A 22,135-nucleotide genomic window follows, 5' to 3' on the forward strand; every position below is an offset into this window, starting at 1 on the left:
AGTTAAATATCTTTATTTTTCAAAATATAATTTAATGTTTAATGTTTCCCCACAGACTTTAAAATTACTATGCTAATTTTATTTTTACTAGAGTAAGTTTTGGGAGATCAGCGAAATTTCATGCAAACTTGGAGAAAACAGAAATGTATTTCTTTTAAAATCTGAAATCCAAAAACCACAAAGCTGTAAAAATTTAAGTTTTTGTTTTTACTCGTAGAATAACTCGGTTATGAAGAAAATTAGATGAATAAGGCATATATAGAGCAGTCTGGGATGTGTGCAATTTGGGATGTGTATATTCTTTTGACTGATGCAAGTGGAGTTGTCTTAGACCTACCATGTCAACAGTTTATATGATTATTGATGTTCATAATGATATCTAAGGTGTAATTATTTCATGAAATACCAATTGCATTAATAGATTAAATAATGTCTGTTTCTGTTTTGTTAGTAATTTCATTGTATCGTAATTTTTGAAAAATTAGTAAATAGTTACTATATATAATTCTCAACATAAATATATTTTTCAATCATGTTGGATAATTAAAAGTCTGTGTAACAGTTGTGACATTTACAGTAATGTTTCTTCTCATTGTCATATAAAAAATATTAATTCTGGGAATTTAATATGAAGTTATCAATTGTCCCAATTTATAGCTATCTGTATTACTTGTAAGTCTGATTACCATTTTTATATTACCATTTATTTTATATCTTTATAATAGATTATAATAGATTACCATTTATTTTATATCTTTGCAAATATTGATCCTAGCTGAATTACCCATGATAAAAAGCTGCTAATAAAAAGTGGTCTCGCAGCAGATTTCTTTTTCAGTGACATTGTTTAAGTTATTGTAATTTTTAAATTGTCCTATATAGGCCAGGCACGGTGGCTCATGTCTGTAATCCCAGCAGTTTGGGAGGCTGAGCCTGGTGGATCATGAGCTCAGGAGTTTGAGACCAGCCTGGCCAATATGGTGAAACCCCATCTCTACTAAAAATACAAAAATGAGCTGGCTGTGGTGGCACGTGCCTGTAGTCCCAGCTGCTTGGGAGGCTGAGGCAAGAGAATCGCTTGAACTCAGGAGGCAGAGGTTGCAGTGAGCCAAGATTGCACCATTGCACTCCAGCCTGGGTGACAGAGCGAGACTCTGTCTCAAAAAAATAAATAAAATATAAATAAATAAATAAATAAATAAATTGTCCTGTATAAATGTATTGCCAAATATAGGAGTATTTCTTGATAAATTCGGTCTTTTCAACCAAAATTTAAAATAATTTGTGGCATTATTTTTGTTCTTTATAAACTTTGGTTACATCTGTGTTTGTAATTATTGTGTTTTTTGCCCCAGGCTTTTCCTAAACCATATGATATAATAAGCCCAATTTTGAATGCTGTCATACTTTATCAAAAACCTTTACTAGGCCGGGCGCGGTGGCTCACGCCTGTAATCCCAGCACTTTGGGAGGCTGAGGCAGGTGGATCACGAGGTCAAGAGATCAAGACCATCCTGGCAAATGTGGTGAAACCCCATCTCTACTAAAAATACAAAAATTAGCTGGACGTGGTGGCACGTGCCTGTAGTCCCAGCTACTCGGGAGGCTGAGGCAGGAGAATTGTTTGAACCTGGGAGGCAGAGCTTGCAGTGAGCCGAGATTGTGCCACTGCACTCCAGCCTGGCAACAGAGCAAAGACTCTGTCTCAAAAAAAAAAAAACCTTTACTAGTACAAGCCATAAATGGATAGATGAAAATATTCTCATAAATCAATTTTAACAACTATGTGTATAATTTATATTTCATAAAATTTACCCATTTTGAATCATAAATGAATTTTTTTTTTTTTTTGAAAGAGAGTATTACTGTTGCCCAGGCTGGAGTGCAGTGGCACGATCTCAGCTCACTGCAACCTCCACCTTTCTGGTTCAAGCCATTCTGGTGCCTCAGCCTCCCAAGTAGGATTATAGGCATACACCACCACGCCCAGCTAATTTTTGTATTTTTAGTAGAGACGAGGTTTCACCACATTGGCCAGGCTGGCCTCAAACTTTGGCCTCAAGTGATCCACCCACCTTGGCCTCCCAAAGTGCTGGAATTACAGACGTGAGCCACTGTGCCTGGACTAAATTTTTTATGTATTTGAATTTTTAAAAATTAGAATAGAGTTTTAGAACAGGTAAGATTAACCTATTAACTGACCGTTGATTCAATCTTTTTGTGTTGTGTTGTGTTTTATATTTGTAAATGGAAAAACGAAATGACAAATAATTATGAAAGAGGCATCCATTTGAATTAAAGATCCTGAAGAAGAGAGAACTATTATCCAGAGTTAATCCTTTAATAGTTTTCAGGACATAGTGATAATATAGAGCTTCATTTTGGAATATAAGCATGAATTATCTCTCCAGGGAATTTTTATGTGGCTCATATATGTATGATTTATTTGAATATTCACTGTAGTTACATACTCTTATGGCATTTTGAACTTACATGATTAGAAGAAGAAAGTTAATTAAAAAAGAGAAAAGCATTTTTTTTCTTTTAATTTAGAAAGGTGTTACAGAAGATGGCTGGAACTGCATTTCTTGCCCTAGTGACTTAACTGCCGAAGGAAAATGTCACTGTCCCATTGGCCATATTTTAGGTAAGAATTAGATTCCTTATAAAGAAGTAGTGATAAATCTTCATTCTTGTTTTTGTTTTTATTTGAAAAGGGCACTAATTTAAATAGTTAAGTGATTACTTAATATTTTTGCAGTGGCTCAAGCAATTCTCCTGCCTCAGCTTCCTGAGTAGCTAGGACTGCACACATAACACCACTGCAGCTGGCTAATTTTTAAATTTTTTGTAGAGACTGGGTCTCGTTATGTTGCTCAGCCTGGTCTTGAACTCCTGGCCTCGAGAGATCTTCCTGCCTCAGCCTCCTAAAGTGCTGGGATTATAGGCATCAGTCACTGTGTCCAGCCCTTAATAGTGTTTATAAAAATTATTTTTGTACAAATTTAGTGATACTTAAAACATCAGCAGGCATTGAGAAGAAAATACAAAGTTTTGTCTGAGTTTTTTAAAACTCTTAATATTGTAGGATTAGATGGTTATTTCCTTAACATAACATGACAAAATATGTCTCAACTCAAAAGCCAACTTGATGCTTAATAGGGAAAAAGCGTAAGCATTCCTGTTAATGTCAGGACCTGGAAAAGGATGCAAACTATGCACTTAAGTAAGAGAAAAAAAATATTTATCATTGGAAAAGAAAAGGTAGGCCGTTGTTAATCCCAGCACTTTGGAAGGCTAAGGCAGGTGTATTGCTTGAGCTCAAGAGTTTGAGACCAGTCTGGGCAACATGGTGAAACCGCATCTCTACAAATAAAAAAAAAATTATTTGGTTACGGTGGCATGCACCTGTAGTCCCAGCTACTCGAGAGGCAAAGGTGGGAAGATCGCTTGAGCCTGGAAGGTCAAGGCTACAGTGAGCTGAGATGGCGCCACTGCACTCCAGCCTGAGCGACAGGGTAAGACCCTGTCTCATGAAAAAAAAAAAAAAAAAAAAAGTAAAATATCATTGTTTACAGATGATTTGATTGTATGTTTAAAACACCCAACAGAATGACTAAAAATTATTATAAACAGTGATGGAAGAAAATACCTCATATACAGTAGCAACAAAAAAGAAAAAATAAGTAGGCATATCCTTTTTTTTAATTTTAATTTTTATTTTTGTTTTGTTTTTTTGAGACAGAGTTTTCCCTGTTGTTGCCCAGGCTAGAGTGCAATGGTGTGATCTTGGCTCACTGCAACCTCCCTCTCAGGTTCAAGCGATTCTCCTGCCTCAGCCTCCGGAGTAGTTGGGATTATAGGCATGTGCCACCACACCTGGCTAATTTTATATTTTTAGTGGCTAACAGGGTTTCTCCATGTTGGTCAGGCTGGTTTTGAACTTCCGACCTCAGGTGATCTGCCTGCCTCAGCCTCCCAAAGTGCTGGGATTACAGGCTTGAGCCACCGCACCTGACCTTGGCATATACTTTAGAAGGAATGTACAACATAATTAATTGAAGAAATTCGTGAGTATTACTGAGGGATATGAAGGCAGGCTTTTATAAGTGAAAATGCATTCTTTATTTTTGGATGGGAAGATTAAATATTAGAAAGATGCCAACTCTTCTACCAGTCTGTATATTTTAAAGGACCCTAATAAATTCTATCAGGATATTATTTGTTTGTTTTGGGGTAATATACAAATAGAGTCTGAAGTTTAACAGGAAAGTTATATGAAAAGCTAAGAAAATTCTGGGAAGGGAAAGAAGGAACTACCCCATCAGATAATATGCATGTTATATAGCTACTATAATCACATATATGACAGGCTTATGGATACACAGACTGATTGATGGAACTTAAAACAGGCAATCAGAATAGATTCAATTCATATGGGAATTTGGTATGTGAAAAAAGTGGCATTTCATATAAGTGGGGATAAAACTGATTAATGGTGCTGGGAAAACTGAGAAAACACCCAGGTTGGGTTTCTACCTTATTTCTGAGAAAATTAAACTCCAAATGAGTCAAATACTAAATATGAATATATGAAAGTTCTTAAAGAAAATGCAGGAAAAATTTGTATAGTTTTGGTGTAACAGGCCTAAGTATGACCAAAAATACTCAGTCACTTTGGAGGCCTAGGTGGGACGATTACTTGAGCCATGGAGTTCCTGACCAGCCTGGGCAATATAGAGAGACTCTGTGTCTACAAAAAAAAAAAAAGAAAAAAAGAAAAACCACAGAAGAAAAAATTGGTAAATTTATAAAATGCCATAAAAATTATAATACCAAAAACCAAACTACAAACTAAAGAAAAATATTAATGCATATAATAGACAGAGGTCGAAGTTCTTCAATAAATGTAAAGCTCCTACAGATAAATAAAAGTAAGATGAATAACCCAATTTTTAAAATAGCCAAGAGTCATAAATAAAGTTCACATAGAAAAAAATATTTTAACATGAGAAAAAAATGTTCAACTTTACTCAGAGTAAGAAAATGTACATTAAAGCTAAAATGAGATTTTATTTTTAACCTACCAGATTTTATTATAAAATTTTTTCGACCAGGCACAGTGGCTCACGCTTGTAATCCAGCACTTTGGGAGGCCGAGGCAGGTGGATCACCTGAGTTCAGGAGTTCAAGACCAGCCTGACGAATGTAGTCGCTATTAAAAACTCAAAATTAGCCCGGCATGGTGGCACATGCCTGTAATCCCAGTTTCTTGGAGGCTGAGGCAGGAGAATTGCTTGAACCCAGGAGGTGGAGGTTGCAGTGAGCCAAGATCACGCCATTGCACTCCAGCCTGGGCAACAAGAGTGAAACTCCATCTCAAAATAAAAAAGAAACTTTTTCAACTTTGACAATGTATTTATAAGGATACAGGGAAATAGTTATTCCTGTATTAATGGGAAAAATTTTAAGTTGGTGCAACCTCTGTGGAAAGCAAATTTATGGTGTTTATCAAAATTAAAAATACAGATTATCTTTGCCTGGAAAGCTCTCATCTAGAAATTTCTCATTTGGATACACTTAACTGTATGCCTGAAGAAGTGTTGAATGTTTTTTTCTTGCAACATTATTCCTAAGACAAAAGATTATAAACAAAATAAGATTCTATCAAGATGAGATAAATCAATTAAATTATGATATAGTCATACAATGGTATGGAATGCAATTGTGGAAAAATAAAGAGGCAGTTCTACACATAGTGCTATGGAAAGAAATCTAAGATATATTGAGTAAAAAAGCAAGATATGGAATAATTTATTCATTCATCTACAAATATTTATTGAGTACCTGCTATTTATCAGCGCTATTTTATGTATTTGGTATTCCACTATTTAGCTTTTTAAAGACCATTATATATGCATATGTGCTTGTATATGCACAGGTTATTTCTGAAAAGACTCATAAGAAACTGTTAACAATGCTGCCTCCTGAGTGAAGAACTGAGTGCCTGGGAATAGTGGGAAAGAGACTTAATTTTCATTTTAAATCTTTTTTTGCTTGGTGCAGTGTTTCACGCCTGTAATCGCCGCACTTTGGGAAGCCGAGGCGGGTGGATCACCTGAGGTTAGAAGTTCAAGACCACCCTGGCCAACATGGTGAAACCCTGTCTCTACTAAAAATAGAAAAATTAGCTGGGCGTGGTGGCAGGTGCCTGTAGTCCCAGCTACTTGGGACACTGAGGCAGGAGAATCACTTGAATCTGGGAGGTGGAGGTTACAGTGAGTGAGATCACGCCACTGCGCTCCAGCCTGGATGACAAGAGCGAAACTCTCTCAAAAAATAAAATAAAATAAATTCTTTTGTGCCTTTTATTTTTATATTTCATATATTACCCAAAGATTAATTTTTAAATTATCTTTACCTTTTTTTTTTTACTTTTTAACAATTTTTTTTTTGTGGTGATGGGGGTCTTACTATATATCTCAAGCTGGTCTTGAACTCCTGACCTCAAGCAGTCCTCCTGCCTTGACCTCTCAATGTGTTGGGATTACAGGTGTGAGCCACCATGCCTGGTCTTATTTTTTCAGAGACGTGGTCTTGTTATGTTACCCAGGCTGGATTCAAACTCCTGGGCTTAAGCAATCTACTGCACCCAGCTTCTTAGTAGTTTCATTGGCACTGTTGCCTCCATTGAAAATATTAACTTGATTCTCACGGTATTTGGGGGGTGTATTCTTAGGGATGGGACTAATGAAAGTTTTATGAGTTGGATGGCAATATGAAATTTATTACACTTCATGATGTACTAATTTTGGTGTGTGTGTCTCTGTGTGTGCACATTCAGAATTTTTTTCCCTGTTTTATTATAAGGATCTACATTATATAGCCACAGGAAACATAAGTGGTATGTTTGCATTAATGTTTCATACACAAATATTGTTCTAGCATACTTTTTTCAGTTAACGGTATGCTCTGATGCTCTGTTAGATTTACCTGATTCTTTTTGTTTGTTTGTTTTTTGAAACAGGGTCTCACTCTTGCCCAGGCTGGAGTGTAGTGGTGTGATCTCAGCTCACTGCATCCTCCACCTACCAGGTTCAAGTGATTCTCATGCCTCAGACACTTGAGTAGCTGGGATTACAGGCACGTGCCACCACGCCCAGCTAATTTTGTATTTTTTTTTTTTTAGTAGGGACAAGGTTTTGCCATATTGGCCAGGCTGGTCTTGAACTCCTGGCCTCATGTGATCCACCCACCTTAGCCTCCCAAAGGGCTGGGATTACAGGCATAAGCCTCCTCACCTGGCCTTACCTGATTCTTTTAAATATATTCCATAGTATTTTGTAGCATGGATGTACCATCATTCTGCTATTTTAAATATTCGTGTTGTTTCTAACAAATAATGCCTCAGTGAATATCCTTATATACATGTTCAAGTGTTTCTGTAAGTTAGGTATCTAAAAACAAAATTGTGGTGTTATAAGGATGTGAATTTGAAACTTTAATAGATACTACTAAAAGCCTTCTAAGTTGCAGAAACTTATCAGTAATCTATGAAAATACTTGCTTCCCCATCCTAGTGTGACAGAAATGTATAGATAAGAGGTAAGAAAATTTTTGAGGAAAAAAATACTGACTTAATTGTTACGATGACTTGGAAAATGATTTTCTATATTTTACTATGTGAGAATAGGGAAGGCATCACTTCTCTTTTTTTTTGGAGGCATGAACGGGTACGAAGGGATCACTTCTCTACACTTTATTATGGAGACACTTGTTATGCCTTTAATGCAAATAAAGTGTTTTGAGAATTAATAGAATAATAGTTACAATTGGGTTTTGTTAAATATTTTCTGAATATGTAGAAGCTTATATGTTTACTATGAGTTACATCTTTATTTTGTTTCTAAACTGTTTAGTGGAAAGAGACATTAATGGAACATTGTTGTCTCAAGCAACTTGTGAGCTCTGTGATGGAAATGAAAACTCTTTTATGGTAGTAAATGCTTTAGGAGACAGGTAAGCAGTGTGATGGGGGCTAACTTCATTAATATCATCTTATATTAGTGTATAATTTGTACTTTTAAGAGTGTTTTCCTATCATATCACTTAGTTTTCACAATAACCCAAGGAAGGATAGAAGTAGACATTAACGGATACAGAAGCTGAGGCCCAGAGCGTGAGACACACTAGGGTTCAAATTTTGGTCCAGTCTGTTAGTTGTCTGACCTTGGATAGCTCACTACTTCACAATCCCTTGTCTTTAGAATGGTAATGTTACCACCCACTTCATAGGCTGTAATGGCTCAGAAATAATAAGTAATAAAGTAAATAGATACAGTTCTTAGTATAGTGCTACATAGTAACCACTCTGTACAGGGTAGCTATTTTTGTTTGTTGTTACATAATTTGTATATAATCTGTAATATAATTATGTGCTAAGTACTGTACTAAAGCCCTTATGTATTATAATGTTACATAGAAAAACATAAATGTATGCTAATAATAGCCCAGGTACCCTGATTTATAGTCCCATTTTCTGTTGCTTCCTGTTCCCCCTTTGTGCATGTGTTTGTGAAACACACACACACACACACACCCCTGCCTGCCTATATACTTCCCTCTAATTTAAGCACATTATACCAATTTCAGCATCTTTAATTTATTAGAGGCCTACATCATGACTTCCCTCCAGGCACAGTTTTTTCTTTAGTTTCCAAGTTTAATATGGAAAATAGTTGAGCAGCTTTTCTGAGGGCTACTTAGTGTTGGATCATCTTTTCTCTAAGGCTGACCTGAGTTATGGCATCCAAATACCGATTTTTTTTGCCCAATATTTCCCCAAGCCTAGTGTGTTTTATGTCATGCCCCAGCCCGACTCCTACCTGCTCTATTTTGCAAGTGATGAATACCCATATATTCACTCATCACTGTCCTCATTGGAGCAGTACCCTCCCTCCCTCTATCTCATTCATTAATGAAAAATATGAAGTATTTTTCTAAAATAAAGATGGTAAATAGAATTTATTTAAAAGTGTTGGCTGTAGGTTTGATAGGAGCTAGAGATACATTTCTCTTCAGGTTATGCTACCTTTTTACTTTGTGGCACATAAAATAAGGAAAGTATATTTGATATAACTAATTGTAAAAATTGGGTTTCATTTATATGAGTTTGTTGCTCTCTTGTTAGTTGAGTGACTTAATTATCTTTCATATTCAGAATTATTCATTATGTACATTCCATGTAGTTAAAAAATGCTCTTCTATTATTGATTAGTTTTACTTACTTTATACTTTGTAACACAGAATGGCCTAAAACTATTCAAATCAGTGTTATTTTAAATTTGTTTAACATATTTACATAATTGCTTACTGAATGAATCTACTCTAATCCATTGTTTAGAAAGACAGCTTTTCTATTAGGTTTAGTATAATTTATTAACATTTTAAAAATTATTTTTGTTATATTGAACAGGTGCGTCCGATGTGAGCCAACATTTGTTAATACCAGCAGGTCCTGTGCATGTTCAGAACCTAACATTTTAGTAAGGCTAACCAAATTGATAAAGTATATATATTTTTAATTCAATTGCTTATGCCTTTTCATAAGCTTCTATTTTTTCCCTCATTTATTTATGAAGACAGGGGGATTATGTTTCAGCAGCACAGGGAATTTTCCTCTACGTAGAATTTCAGCTGCACGTTATGGAGAAGTTGTGAGTATGTTTCAGTTTTTTTGTTCTGTTGTTAAAAAACTTTCTACATTTCATCCATTAGTAATTTCAGGCTAGAATGAGAAACCCTTTTGTGTAAATCATTTTAAGACAGAAAAAAATCAATCTAAGAAACATTAGTCTAATAATTCAGCAGTATAATTTCTAAGTACAGTACTCAGTCTGTACCGTAGCCTGTTTGTTTTTCAGTGCGCTACAGAATGTTTACACCAGAAATATCTGGTATATGTTCTGTATAGGATGCAGTATAATACATTTAAGGGCACCAGAAACGCTAGATTTGAACCCTGGATTTGCAAGTCATTAGTTTGGTATCCTTGGACCTTGAGAAGATTTCAAAACTTCATTTTATTGTCTGTAAGTTGGACATAATAAAAATACCTTTACCACAGTGCCTGTACATGGTAATCATTAGAGAAATCAGGATTATTCTTATTTGGCCAGATTTTTCCTTTTTTTTTTATTTTATTTTTGTTTGAGATGGAGTCTCGCTCTGTTGCCCAGGCTGGAGTGCTGTGGTGCAGTCTCGGCTCACTGCAACCTCCGCCTCCCAGGTTCAAGCGATTCTCCTGCCTCAGCGAGTAGCTGGGATTACAGGCACCTGCCACTACGCCCGGCTAATTTTTTGTATTTTCAGTAGAGATGGGATTTCACTGTGTTGGCCAGGCTGGTCTTGAACTCCTGACCTTGTGACCCACCCACCTTGGCCTCCCAAAGTGCTGGGATTACATGCATGAGCCACTGCGCCCAGCCAATTGTTTCTTATTTTGTGGATGAGAGCATTGAGGCCTAGAGTTAGAGCTTTGGCAGCAGATGCTGGTGATAACCACTTCTAGGGTATAAAATGGAAAGTAAGTAGATGAATTGGAACTAAAGAGGTAACAAATCCAAGAGAATAAGAGTTAGATGACTAGGAGTTACAATAGGAATTAATGAATGAACATTGAAGATGCTTAGTATGCCAGAGTTTGGGGTGGACAGGGTGTGATCTAGTTGTTAATATCATTATTGTTAATATTATTATTGAATATAAGAGTGATTAAGAGGACTGTGAGGATAGCAATGATGAGGGTGGGATCTAGGATCTTGATGAATCAGGCAAAAATTCCTCTACTCAGTGTAGTCTTGTGAGGAAGACAGGCAAGTACCAAGTAGTTACCAGACAACAAAATAAAAGCTAAAATACATAGGTAGCTCTGGGATTATCCCAAAATTGGCTCATCTGTAACAAGATACATGTCTTCTGGGGCATTCTTCTCCAGATTGGAGTGAATATCTGTATATGATTATTAAATTTGCAGGCCTTTAATTTTCCTTTTTTCCTTTTTCAAATAATTTAAGTTGAAATAATTTTGCTGAAAGTCCCAACAATGACTCTTTGTTCTTTCTGGTCTGAGATCCCCAATCATTTAATGGTCATGTCCCTTTAGCTTCCTCCGATCTGGAACTAGGTCCTCAGTGTTTTCCTGTCTTTCATGAATGCAACAGTTTTGAATATTACAGGCCTTACCATCCTACAGATACTTTCCTCACACTTTGTACCTGCTTAGATGAAAGCCACAAAAAAGATGTCATGTTCTTTTCAGTGGACTGCATCACATCCAGGGGCACACAGTGTCTACCTGTGCCACCACTGATGCTGTTAACCTTGATCACCTGCTTTAAAGTCACCATGACTACCATAAAGTTACCATTTTCCATTTGTAATTGATTAGTATTTTGTGAGGAGTATTTCTGAGATTACACTTCCTCACTAACCCTTAACTCACTAGCATTAGTCTCCATTGTTGAACCACTACTGTGATGGTTGCCAAAGGTTAATTTTGGATTTCCATCCACATTTGATTACTTCCATATTTATTAATTGACATTCTATTGTAAGGAAGAACTATCTCTTCTTCCCCATTTATACACTTATTTTTTAAAATTAATGTCCATGTGGATTTGTGGGTTCCTAATTTATTCAGTTAGTTATAATCCAGCATACTCATTATTTGTTTTGATGCTCAAATTGTCCTATATCTGGCCAATAAAAGTCCCTTCAAGTTGGCTCCTGTGTGGTTTTTTTTTTTTTTGACATGTCCCCATCATTCTTTGAACATTTGCTTACTTTATGGTACAACAAGATTTCTAGGCTAATCTAGGCTAATCTTGTAATTTTCCTGCCTCAGACCTGGAATCAGCCATTTCTTTTTTCTTTTTTTTTTGAGACAGAGTTTCACTCTTGTTGCCCAGGCTGGAGTGCAATGGCACAATCTTAGCTCACCGCAACCTCCACCTCCCAGGTTCAAGTGGTTTCCCTGCCTCCGCCTCCCAAGTAGCTGGGATTACAGGCATGCACCACCACACCTGGCTAATTTTTGTATTTTTAGTAGAGACAGAGTTTCTCCATATTGGTCAGGCTGGTCTCGAACTCCCCACCTCAAATGATCTACCCACCTAAGCCTCCCAAAGTGCTGGGATTACAGGCATGAGCCACCACACCCGACTGGAATCAGCCATTTCTTTAATCAGTTTTGTAGGATAAATATTTAGAAACCAAGATTAACACACTTAGTATGTCCTCTCACCAAACGTAGCTAGGAAATATACACATACATACATACACACATCTATGACTATTTCTGTGTCTGTATATATATATTAAAAGGGCTGGGCGTGGTGGCTAACACCTGTAATCACAGCACTTTGGGAGGCCGAGGCAGGTGGATCACTTGAGGTCAGGAGTTTGAGACCAGTCTCGCCAATATGGTAAAACCTCATCTCTACTAAAAATACAAAAATTGTCTGGGTGTGGTGGTGCCCTCTGTAATCCCAGCTTCTCAAGAGGCTAAGACGGGAGAATCACTGGAACCTGGTAGGTGGAGGTTGCAGTGAGCCAAGATCGCGCCACTGCACTCCAGCCTGGGCAACAGAACAAGACTCTGTCTCAAAAAAATAAAATAAAATAAAATAGCTCATACTGATCCCTTTAATTCTTAAGCAATACTTCAGGGTTCTTTCTAACCTTTCCCTTTGATAAGTTTTAAGTATCTTCTCCAGGAGTGAGGAATCTGGGGTTCATTATCCTCAATTTATTTATATGCTCAGTGTGACCAATCTTCCAACCCCTTCACTTTCTATTCCACCTCCACATTCTCCCTCCTCTGCTAGCACCATGCAGTTGACCCATTATAGACGTCTTTGATAGGTGGGTAGGGAGGAACTGTTCCATCCTTAATGTTCTGATTCAGTTAATGTATTTCATTTAAACATACCAGATTTTTTTTAAAATTAAAAATAATAAAACTAAATTAAAAAAAAACAAAACCACCTCGACCCTTCCCAAAACTTTCCTGGTCCCACACGCAGACACTGCAACCGTGACCAGAGGATGGGGCACTGGGAACAGGAACGACACCACTGCCCAGCCTGGGGCACCTGAGGGACAACCTGGAGCACTCCAGGAGCACTGCAAAGGTCTAGCAGAACCAACACTGGCACGGGCAGGGAAGGGCAGCCTGATGGGCTCGTGGGGCAGCTCCCACCACCTTGAAGAAGGGCTGCCTGCAAGGCAACGGCCATAGGAGGCGAGCAAGGGGTACCTGCTGCCTCAGAGGACCCCCCAGTCCTGCCGATGCCATGAGGCAGAGGGTGGAGGAAGCGAGGTCAGCCGGATTCCATATCCCTGCATCCCACATACTGCCCAAGGGCAGGGAGGAGAGGTGAGGGGCCCATAGGAATGAGAAGAGCGGTTCCATTTGCCATGAATGTCTGTCCCTCATCTGTTGCGGCTCAGACCTGGCCAGGGAGAGCATGACATCACCACAGCAATTGTGTACTAAACATACCAGTTCTGAACACTGATTCTTTCCTAAGGACAGATTTGGAATTCCTGATTTAAAGTCATGTTGCAACTGCTTTTCAGACTGGTTCCGTGTAGCCAGTGTATAAAACGTGTAAGCAAAATCTAGTTAAGATGGTTTGACTACCCTTGCCTAGTCTCAGTTTGCAAGAATAAGAACTCAGTTTTATCCACGTACTTGTAAGTCAGTCAGATTCTAAGGGCTTGTTTAAAGTAATTAAACTCAGACGAGATTAGATTAATTGGTAAACCAGAATACATGTTTATTAGTTTATGTTGAGACTGTAATTGCCAATTAGACTGAAATATTTGTATTGACTCCATAACATACATTCTTCCTAATTGGAAAAGTCTACTTTGAACGTTAAGGTTGGAAGTTTTCTTAGAGAACAAAATTGGTACATAAGTCTGTTTGTATAATTTTATAACAAGGCATCCAATCCTACTCATCCTACTCTTGGAATATACTTGCCAATCAGAAAAAAATTTTCACATACATGAGTTAGTGTCTCCCCATTCCCTTTCCCTCAAATACATTAATAGTGAAATAGCTTCATGGTTTTTGGTTTTCCTAACTTTTATTTTGAAACATTTCAAAATTGCAGAAAAGCTGAAAGAATTAGACAATGACTATGCCTATGTCTTTCACCTGGTTTAAAGAATTATTAATGTTTTGCCACATTTGCTTTATCTCTCTGTATATATGTAAATATATACGCAAACACAATGTTTTTTTCCCCTGAGCCATTTGAAAATAAGTTGTAGACATAATGACATTGCACTCCAAATACTTTAGGGTGGATCTCCAAAGAATAAGGCATTTTCCTAGAATCACACCCAAGGAATTTAAAATTAACATAATAGAATTAACTGATATCCATTCATACCCAAATTTTCCCAGTTGTTCAAAAATGTTCTTTATTCTCCCTTCCTTTTTTGGGGGAAGGGATACCTAGGATCCAATCAAGGATCTCACACTGCAGTTAGTCTTTCTAGTGTCCTTTAATCTAGAACATATCCCTGCTTCACTTTGCTTTTGTGGTTTTTCCCCTCTGTATTTTTCTGATTGTTTTCTCATGATTAGACTCAGTGAAACATATTTTCGCAAGATATTATATAGATGTTGTATACAGCTCATTGCATCACAACAAGAGGTATGTAATGTCTGTCAGGTTGTCCAGTTATTGGTGATAGTAAATTTGATTGCTAGGCTGGACGCGGTGGCTCACTCCTTTAATCCCAGCACTTTGGGAGGCCGAGGCATGTAGATCACCTGAGGTCAGAAGTTCAAGACCAGCCTGGCCAACATGGTGAAACCCCATCTCTACTGAAAATACAAAAATTAGCTGGGCGTGGCGGCAGGCTCCTGTAACTCCAGCTACTCAGGAGGCTGAGGCAGGAGAATCGCTTGAACCCAGGAGACAGAGGTTGCAGTGAGCCAAGATCGCGCCATTGCACTCCATCCTGGGCAACAAGCGAAATTCCGTCTCAAAAAAAAAAAAAAATTGATTTCTTGGTCATAGTTGTGTCTGCCACTTCTCTCCATTGTAAAGGTACTGTGATTAATACATTAGTCTGAGACTATGTAAATATCCATTTTAGCAATTAATGAATCTTGCCTGTATCAGTTATTAAACTGGTCATTTCTAATAACAATTCTATTATTCCCTCTAGATTTATTAGCTAGCAATTTTCTGTAGAAGCACTTTACTTTTTCTCTGTGCTTTTTTTCTTTAAAAAAAGCTTTATTATGAACTGTAGAATCTTTGTTTACTCATTGTGTTATAATCTGTTAACTTTTTTTATTCTTCTTTTCGAAGTTCAAGTTGTACCAAATTTGAACTTCCTTTCAGCATAGCTCCTGTGTTGTTTTGACGTGACTTTAGACTTTAGGGATTTCTTTGGTTTCTCTATACCATGTTCCAGGCTCACCTTGTATAATTATATTTTTAATAGTTCCATAATATTCTGGCTTATGCACTAAAATTTGTATAATGGTATCTCCAGAGAATATTTAGGTTTTCAGTTATTAACTATATTGCTGTCAACCATTTTATGCACATAAATATGTTTTCCCATTTAGAGGGATTATTGCTTTAAGATAAATTTCCTAAGTGTTCCTAAATTTCTGGGTTAGAGTATATGGATATTGCTTTATAAAAGTATCATGCAACTTTCACACTATCAGTGGCATTGTATGTGGCTCCATTTTACATGCATTTGTCAGTACTGTTGTGTTGCATTTCATTTTTTACCAGTTTGTGTGCATGTGTTCCTCAGCCTTCTATGCATATTTTTTCTTACAAAATAATTTTTGCTTATTAAATATACACAAATAGTACCTCATAGTTTTATTATAGATGTCTCTGATCACTGTGGTGCCATGTTCATATAATTTAGTTATATCACTTACGTGTGTGCCCAGACAATTTTCTCTGAATGGTGCTTCTTAGTTTCTCATATTTTAGCAAGATGTACAGATAAGCTTTAAAGTAATGTTTTTTAGCCAGAGGTTTGTTATCTGTAGCCTTCAAAACCAATGTAATTGCCTTGGTCTCATCTGGAGATACTGATTCGTTTTTGTTTGGGATGAAGCCAGGCATTTTTTGTTTTTAGAAAGTTCTGCAGGTGATTGTGATGTCCACCATTGTTTGAGAACCACCACTTTGGAGATTTGAAATTATTTCCCCCCAATTTTTTTTATTGCTTGCCAATTTGGTACAGTATTTATAATAATTATAAACCAGTAAATATTAACCACTCAATACTAAGTCAGGATCTGTTATTTTTTCTTTTGTTTGCCACTTTATTTTTTATGTTAGTGAAATAGGCATGTAGTATTTTTTGATTACAGACACATTTTGTCTCGTTATATCTTTTGCCTAAGTGTGATTATTTTGTAATGCGGTCCTATTTATAATAACTGACATTGGTTAAAATCAATTCTTGTATTCCTATTAGTAACTGTTTTTCTACTAACATTGTGAAAGTAATGTGAGACATTTCCCATTCAACAATATGCATATTGGAGTCATTTGAACTTAAAAATAAAATGTATCTTTTTGTTTACAGGGCATGTCTTTAACTTCAGAATGGTTTGCAAAGTATTTGCAATCATCAGCAGCTGCATGTTGGGTAAGTTTGAATTTTTTAAATAAATTTCATTTTATTTTGAAGAATTATACCATTTATTTACCCAGATAATAAAAGTTTTATTTCTAAGTAGCTATAGCTTCTTGGTCATAATCTTATAAGAAGAATAAACTCTTTCTTGTGGGCTGAAAGAGAATACATGAAGAAGATGTTATTTAGTATACACAAATTGAATTTCTCCAAGCTTTTTTTAGCTGAAACGGAGTGTTAGGGGAAACTGACTGTCACTTAGTAAATGTTTGTTGATGACCTACTGTGTGCCAGGCCCAATTCTTAAATCAGGTTAGATATTTCAGAAAAAGAAAAAAACAGTCCTTCATGGAGTTACAGCCTAAGTAAATGTCAGGTTGTGCTAAGTGCTATGAAGGCAAATAGTTAAGAGTAAAGTACATAGATAGGGTGGGGGGTGCTATTTTATATAGTGATCAGGACAGACATCTCTGAGAGGGTTATAGTTGAGCAAAGAACTGAAAAAAGTGAGAGTGAGCCATGTAAACATCAAGGAGAAGAGTGTTCTAAGCAGAAACCATAGCAGGAGCAAAGATCTCAAAGCAGTTTACTGGCTTATTCATGCTTAAGAGAGGAGGAGGCTGGAGTAGCTGGAGCAGAGTGAGCAGGGAAAGTGGAGTGGAGATGAGGTCAGGGATGTAGGGAGTGGCTATGGCAAGGCCCTGGAGCTTATTTTAAGGGAGATAGAAGGATTTCATGCAAAGGAAGACATGATAGAACTTCAGTTCTTGAAAGGATTGTAGCATGGAGAATAGAATTTGTTGGGGTAAGGGACCATTTAGGAGAGTATTACAGTAATCTGAGTGAGAGATAGTGGACCATTGCACAAGGGTGGTCCTGCAGAAATGAGAGAAGCATTTACCTTCAGCTATGCTTTGAAGATTTAGCTGACAGAATTTACTCATGAGCTGGATAAGTGGCAAGAGAGAAAAAAAGTTCAAAGTTTTTCACATGAATAACTATAAAAATGGAATTGCCTTTTCCTAATAGGGAAAACTGAGAAAGATGGTTGACAGGCAAACTCAACAAATGATCTCATTTTGTTGTTTATAAAGCAGATTACTTAAACAAAATGGATTAGATTTTATGTGTAAGATCTAACATACAAATTATTGTTCTTTCAAATATAGTCTAGTAGGTTTTTTAATGTCATGCTATGAGTTTTTCCTTAGTTCTTCTTTCAGTTTCTTGTCTTTATATTTTAACCTAAAATTTACAATTAAAATGTCTGTGTTATTTCTCTTCCCAAGTGGAAAGTTTATTTTCTCCTTAAGCCAGAGGGAAGGTTTTAACAAGCAAAAGAATAATAAAAAAAATTATTAGTAAAATAGGTTAAAAAAAATTTTTTTTTTTTTGAGACGGAGCCTCACCCTGTTGCACAGGCTGGAGTGCACAATCTCGACTCACTGCAACCTCCGCCTCCTGGGCTCAAGAGATCCTCCTGCCTCAGCCTCCTGGGTAGCTAGGACTACAGGGGCATGCCACCACACTCAGCTAATTTTTCTATTTTTAGTAGAGACAGGGTTTCACCACATAGGACAGGCTGCTCTCAAACTCCTGACCTCAAGTGATCTGCCTGCCTTGACCTCGCAAAGTGCTGGGATTACAGGCGTGAGCCACCATGCCCGGCCTAGAATAGGCAAAATGAAAACAAAATAAACTTTTTTTTCTTTTTATTTATTTCTTTTTTGTATTATACTTTAAGTTCTAGGGTACATGTGCACAACATGCAGGTTTGTTACATAGGTATACATGTGCCATGTTGCTGTGCTGCACCCATTAACTCGTCATTTATATTAGGTATTTATCCTAATGCTATCCCTCGCCCAGTCCCCCACCCAAAGACAGGCCCCAGTGTGTGATGTTCCCTGCCCTGTGTCCAAGTGTTCTCGTTCAATTCCCACCTATGAGAGAGAACACAGAGTGTTTAGTTTTCTGTCCTTGTGATAGTTTACTCAGAATGATGGTTTCCAGCTTCATCCATGTCCCTGCAAAGGACATGAACTCATCCTTTTTTATGGCTGCTTAGTATTCCATGGTGTATAATATGCCACATTTTCTTAATCCAGTCTATCACTGATGGACATTTGGGTTGGTTCCAAGTCTTTGCTATTGTGAATAGTGCCGCAATAAACATACATGTGCATGTGTCTTTATAGTAGCATGATTTATAATCCTTTGGGTATATACCCAGTAATGGGATTGCTGGGTCAAATGGTATTTCTAGTTCTAGATCCTTGAGGAATTGCCACACTGTCTTCCACAATGGTTGAACTAGTTTACACTCCCATCAGTGTAAAAGCATTCCTATTTCTCCATGTCCTCTCCAGCATCTGTTGTTTCCTGACTTTTTAATGATCACCATTTTAACTGGTGTGAGATGCTATCTCTTTGTGGTTTTGATGTACATTTCTCTGATGACCAGTGATGATGAGCATTTTTTCATGTGTCTGTTGGCTGCATAAATGTCTTCTGTTGAGAAGTGTCTGTTCATATCCTTTGCCCACTTTTTGATGGGGTTGTTTTTTTCTTGTAAATTTGTTTAAGTTCTTTGTAGATTCTGGATATTAGCCCTTTGTCAGATGGGTTATTGCAAAAAATTTCTCCCATTGTGTAGGTTGTGTGTTCACTCTGATGATAGTTTCTTTTGCTGTGCAGAAGCTCTTTAGTTTAATTAGATCCAATTTGTCTATTTTGGCTTTTGTTGCCATTGCTTTTGGTGTTTTAGTCATGAAGTCCTTGCCTGTGCCTATGTCCTGAATGGTATTGCCTAGGTTTTCTTCTAGGGTTTTTATGGTTTTAGGTCTAACATTTAAGTCTTTAAACCATCTTGAATTAATTTTTGTATAAGGTGTAAGGAAGGTGTCCAGTTTCAGCTTTCTACATATGGCTAGCCAGTTTTCCCAGCACCATTTATTAAATAGGGAATCCTTTCCCCATTTCTTGTTTTTGTCAGGTTTGTCAAGGATCAGATGGTTGTAGATGTGTGGTATTATTTCTGAGGCCTCTGTTCTGTTCCATTGGTCTATGTATCTGTTTTGGTACCAGAACCATGCTGTTTTGGTTACTGTAGCCTTGTAATACAGTTTGAAGTCAGGTAGCATGATGCCTCCAGCTTTGTTCTTTTTGTGTAGGATTGTCTTGGCAATGCAGGCTCTTTTTTGGTTCCACAGGAACTTTACAGTAGTTTTTTCCAATTCTGTGAAGAAAGTCATTGGTAGCTTGATGGGGATGGCATTGAATCTATAAGTTACCTGGGGCAGTATGGCCATTTTCACGATATTGATTCTTCCTATCCATGAGCATGGAGTGTACTTCCATTTGTTTGTGTCCTCTATTTCATTGAGCAGTGGTTTGTAATTCTCCTTGAAGAGGTCCTTCACATCCCTTGTAAGTTGGATTCCTAGGTATTTTATTCTCTTTGTAGGAATTGTGAATGGGAGTTCACTCATGATTTGGCTCTCTTTTTGTCTGTTATTGGTGTACAGGATTGCTTGTGATTTTTGCACATTGATTTTGTATCCTAAGACTGCTGAAGTTGCTTATCAGCTTAAGGAGATTTGGGGCTGAGACAATGGGGTTTTCTAAATATGCAATCATGTCATCTGCAAACAGGGACAATTTCACTTCTTCTTTTCCTAATTGAATACCCTTTATTTCTTTCTCTTGCCTGATTGCCCTGGCCAGAACTTCCAACACTATGTTGAATAGGAGTGGTGAGAGAGGGCATCCCTGTCTTGTGCCAGTTTTCAAAGGGAATGCTTCCAGTTTTTGCCCATTCAGTATGATATTGGCTGTAGGTTCGTCATAAATAGCTCTTATTATTTTGAGGTATGTTCCATCAATACTTAGTTTATTGAGAGTTTTTAGCATGAAGGGCTGTTGAATTTTATCGAAGGTCTGTTTTGCATCTGTTGAGGTAATCATGTGGTTTTTGTCATTGGTTCTGTTTATGTGGTGGATTACGTTTATTGATTTGCATGTGTTGAACCAGCCTAGCATCCCAGGGATGAAGTCAGCTTGATCGTGTTGGATAAGCTTTTTGATGTGTTGCTGGATTTGGTTTGCCAGTATTTCATTGAGGATTTTTGCATCGATGTTCATCAGGGATATCGGTCTAAAATTCTCTTTTTTTGTTGTATCTCTGCCAGGCTTTGGTATCAGGATGATGCTGGCCTCATAAAATGAGTTAGGGAGGATTCCCTCTTTTTCTATTGATTGAAATAGTTTCAGAAGGAATGATACCAGCTCCTCTTATACCTCTGGTAGAATTCGGCTGTGAATCCATCTGGTCCTGGACTTTTTTTGGTTGGTAGGCTATTGATTATTGCCTCAATTTCAGACGCTGTTGTTGGTCTATTCAGAGATTCAACTTCTTCCTGGTTTAGTCTTGGGAGGGTGTATGTGTCGAGGAATTTATCCATTTCTTCTCGATTTTCTAGTTTATTTGTATAGAGGTGTTTATAGTATTCTCTGATAGTAGTTTGTATTTCTGTGGGATCGGTGGTGATATCGCCTTTATCATTTTTTATTGCGTCTATTTGATTCTTCTCTCTTTTCCTCTTTATTAGTCTCGCTAGCGGTCTATCAATTTTGTTGATCCTTTCAAAAAGCCAGCTCCTGGATTCCTTGATTTTTTGAAGGGTTTTTTGTGTCTCTATCTCTTTCAGTTCTCCTCTGGTCTTAGTTATTTCCTGCTTTCTGCTCTCTTTTGAATTTGTTTGCTCTTGCTTCTTTACTTCTTTTAACTGTGGTGTTAACAGTGTCGATTTTAGATCTTTCCTGCTTTCTCATGTGGGCATTTAGTGCTGTAAATTTCCCTCTACACACTGCTTTAAATGTGTCCCAGAGATTCTGGTACATTGTATCTTTGTTCTCATTGATTTCAAAGAACATCTTTATTTCTGCCTTCATTTCATTATTTACCCAGTAGTCATTCAGGAGCAAGTTGTTCAGTTTCCATGTCGTTGTGTGGTTTTGAGTGAGTTTCTTAACCCTGAGTTCTAATTTGATTGCACTGTGGTCTGAGAGACAGTTTGTTGTGATTTCTGTTCTTTTGCATTTGCTGAGGAGTGCTTTATTTCCAAGTATGTGGTCAATTTGGGAATAAGTGCGAGGTGGTGCTGAGAAGAATGTATATTCTGTTGATTTGGGGTGGAGAGTTCTGTAGGTGTCTATTAGGTCCACTTGGTGCAGAGCTGAGTTCAAGTCCTGGATATTCTTGTTAACCTTCTGTCTTGTTGATCTGTCTAATAGTGACAGTGGGGTGTTAAAGTCTCCCATTATTATTGTGTGGGAGTCTAAGTTTCTTTGTAGGTCTCTAAGGACTTGCTTTATGAATCTGGGTGCTCCTGTATTGGGTGCATATATATTTAGGATAGTTAGCTCTTCTTGT

The 22,135-nt window shown here is 37.2% G+C and overlaps 1 protein-coding gene across 6 annotated transcripts in view; it reads left to right on the forward strand.

Moving 5' to 3' along the window:
* The window catches only part of TMEM67 (transmembrane protein 67), a 64,725-nt gene that overhangs the window by 2,737 nt on the left and 39,853 nt on the right, over positions 1–22,135 (forward strand). For 4 of the 6 annotated variants that reach the window (XM_008974606.4, XM_003821111.4, XM_055116734.2 and 1 more), the window contains 5 exons: positions 2,554–2,647; positions 7,920–8,019; positions 9,476–9,545; positions 9,642–9,716; positions 16,651–16,713. In XM_008974606.4, the coding sequence (XP_008972854.1) occupies positions 2,554–2,647; positions 7,920–8,019; positions 9,476–9,545; positions 9,642–9,716; positions 16,651–16,713 (402 nt within the window). The remainder of the gene's footprint in view (positions 1–2,553; positions 2,648–7,919; positions 8,020–9,475; positions 9,546–9,641; positions 9,717–16,650; positions 16,714–22,135) is intronic. The other 2 variants (XM_055116736.2, XM_063606854.1) reach the window with 2 other exon arrangements.

Source organism: Pan paniscus, chromosome 7 (genome assembly GCF_029289425.2).
Source record: "Pan paniscus chromosome 7, NHGRI_mPanPan1-v2.0_pri, whole genome shotgun sequence".
Taxonomy (NCBI): Eukaryota; Metazoa; Chordata; class Mammalia; order Primates; family Hominidae; genus Pan; species Pan paniscus.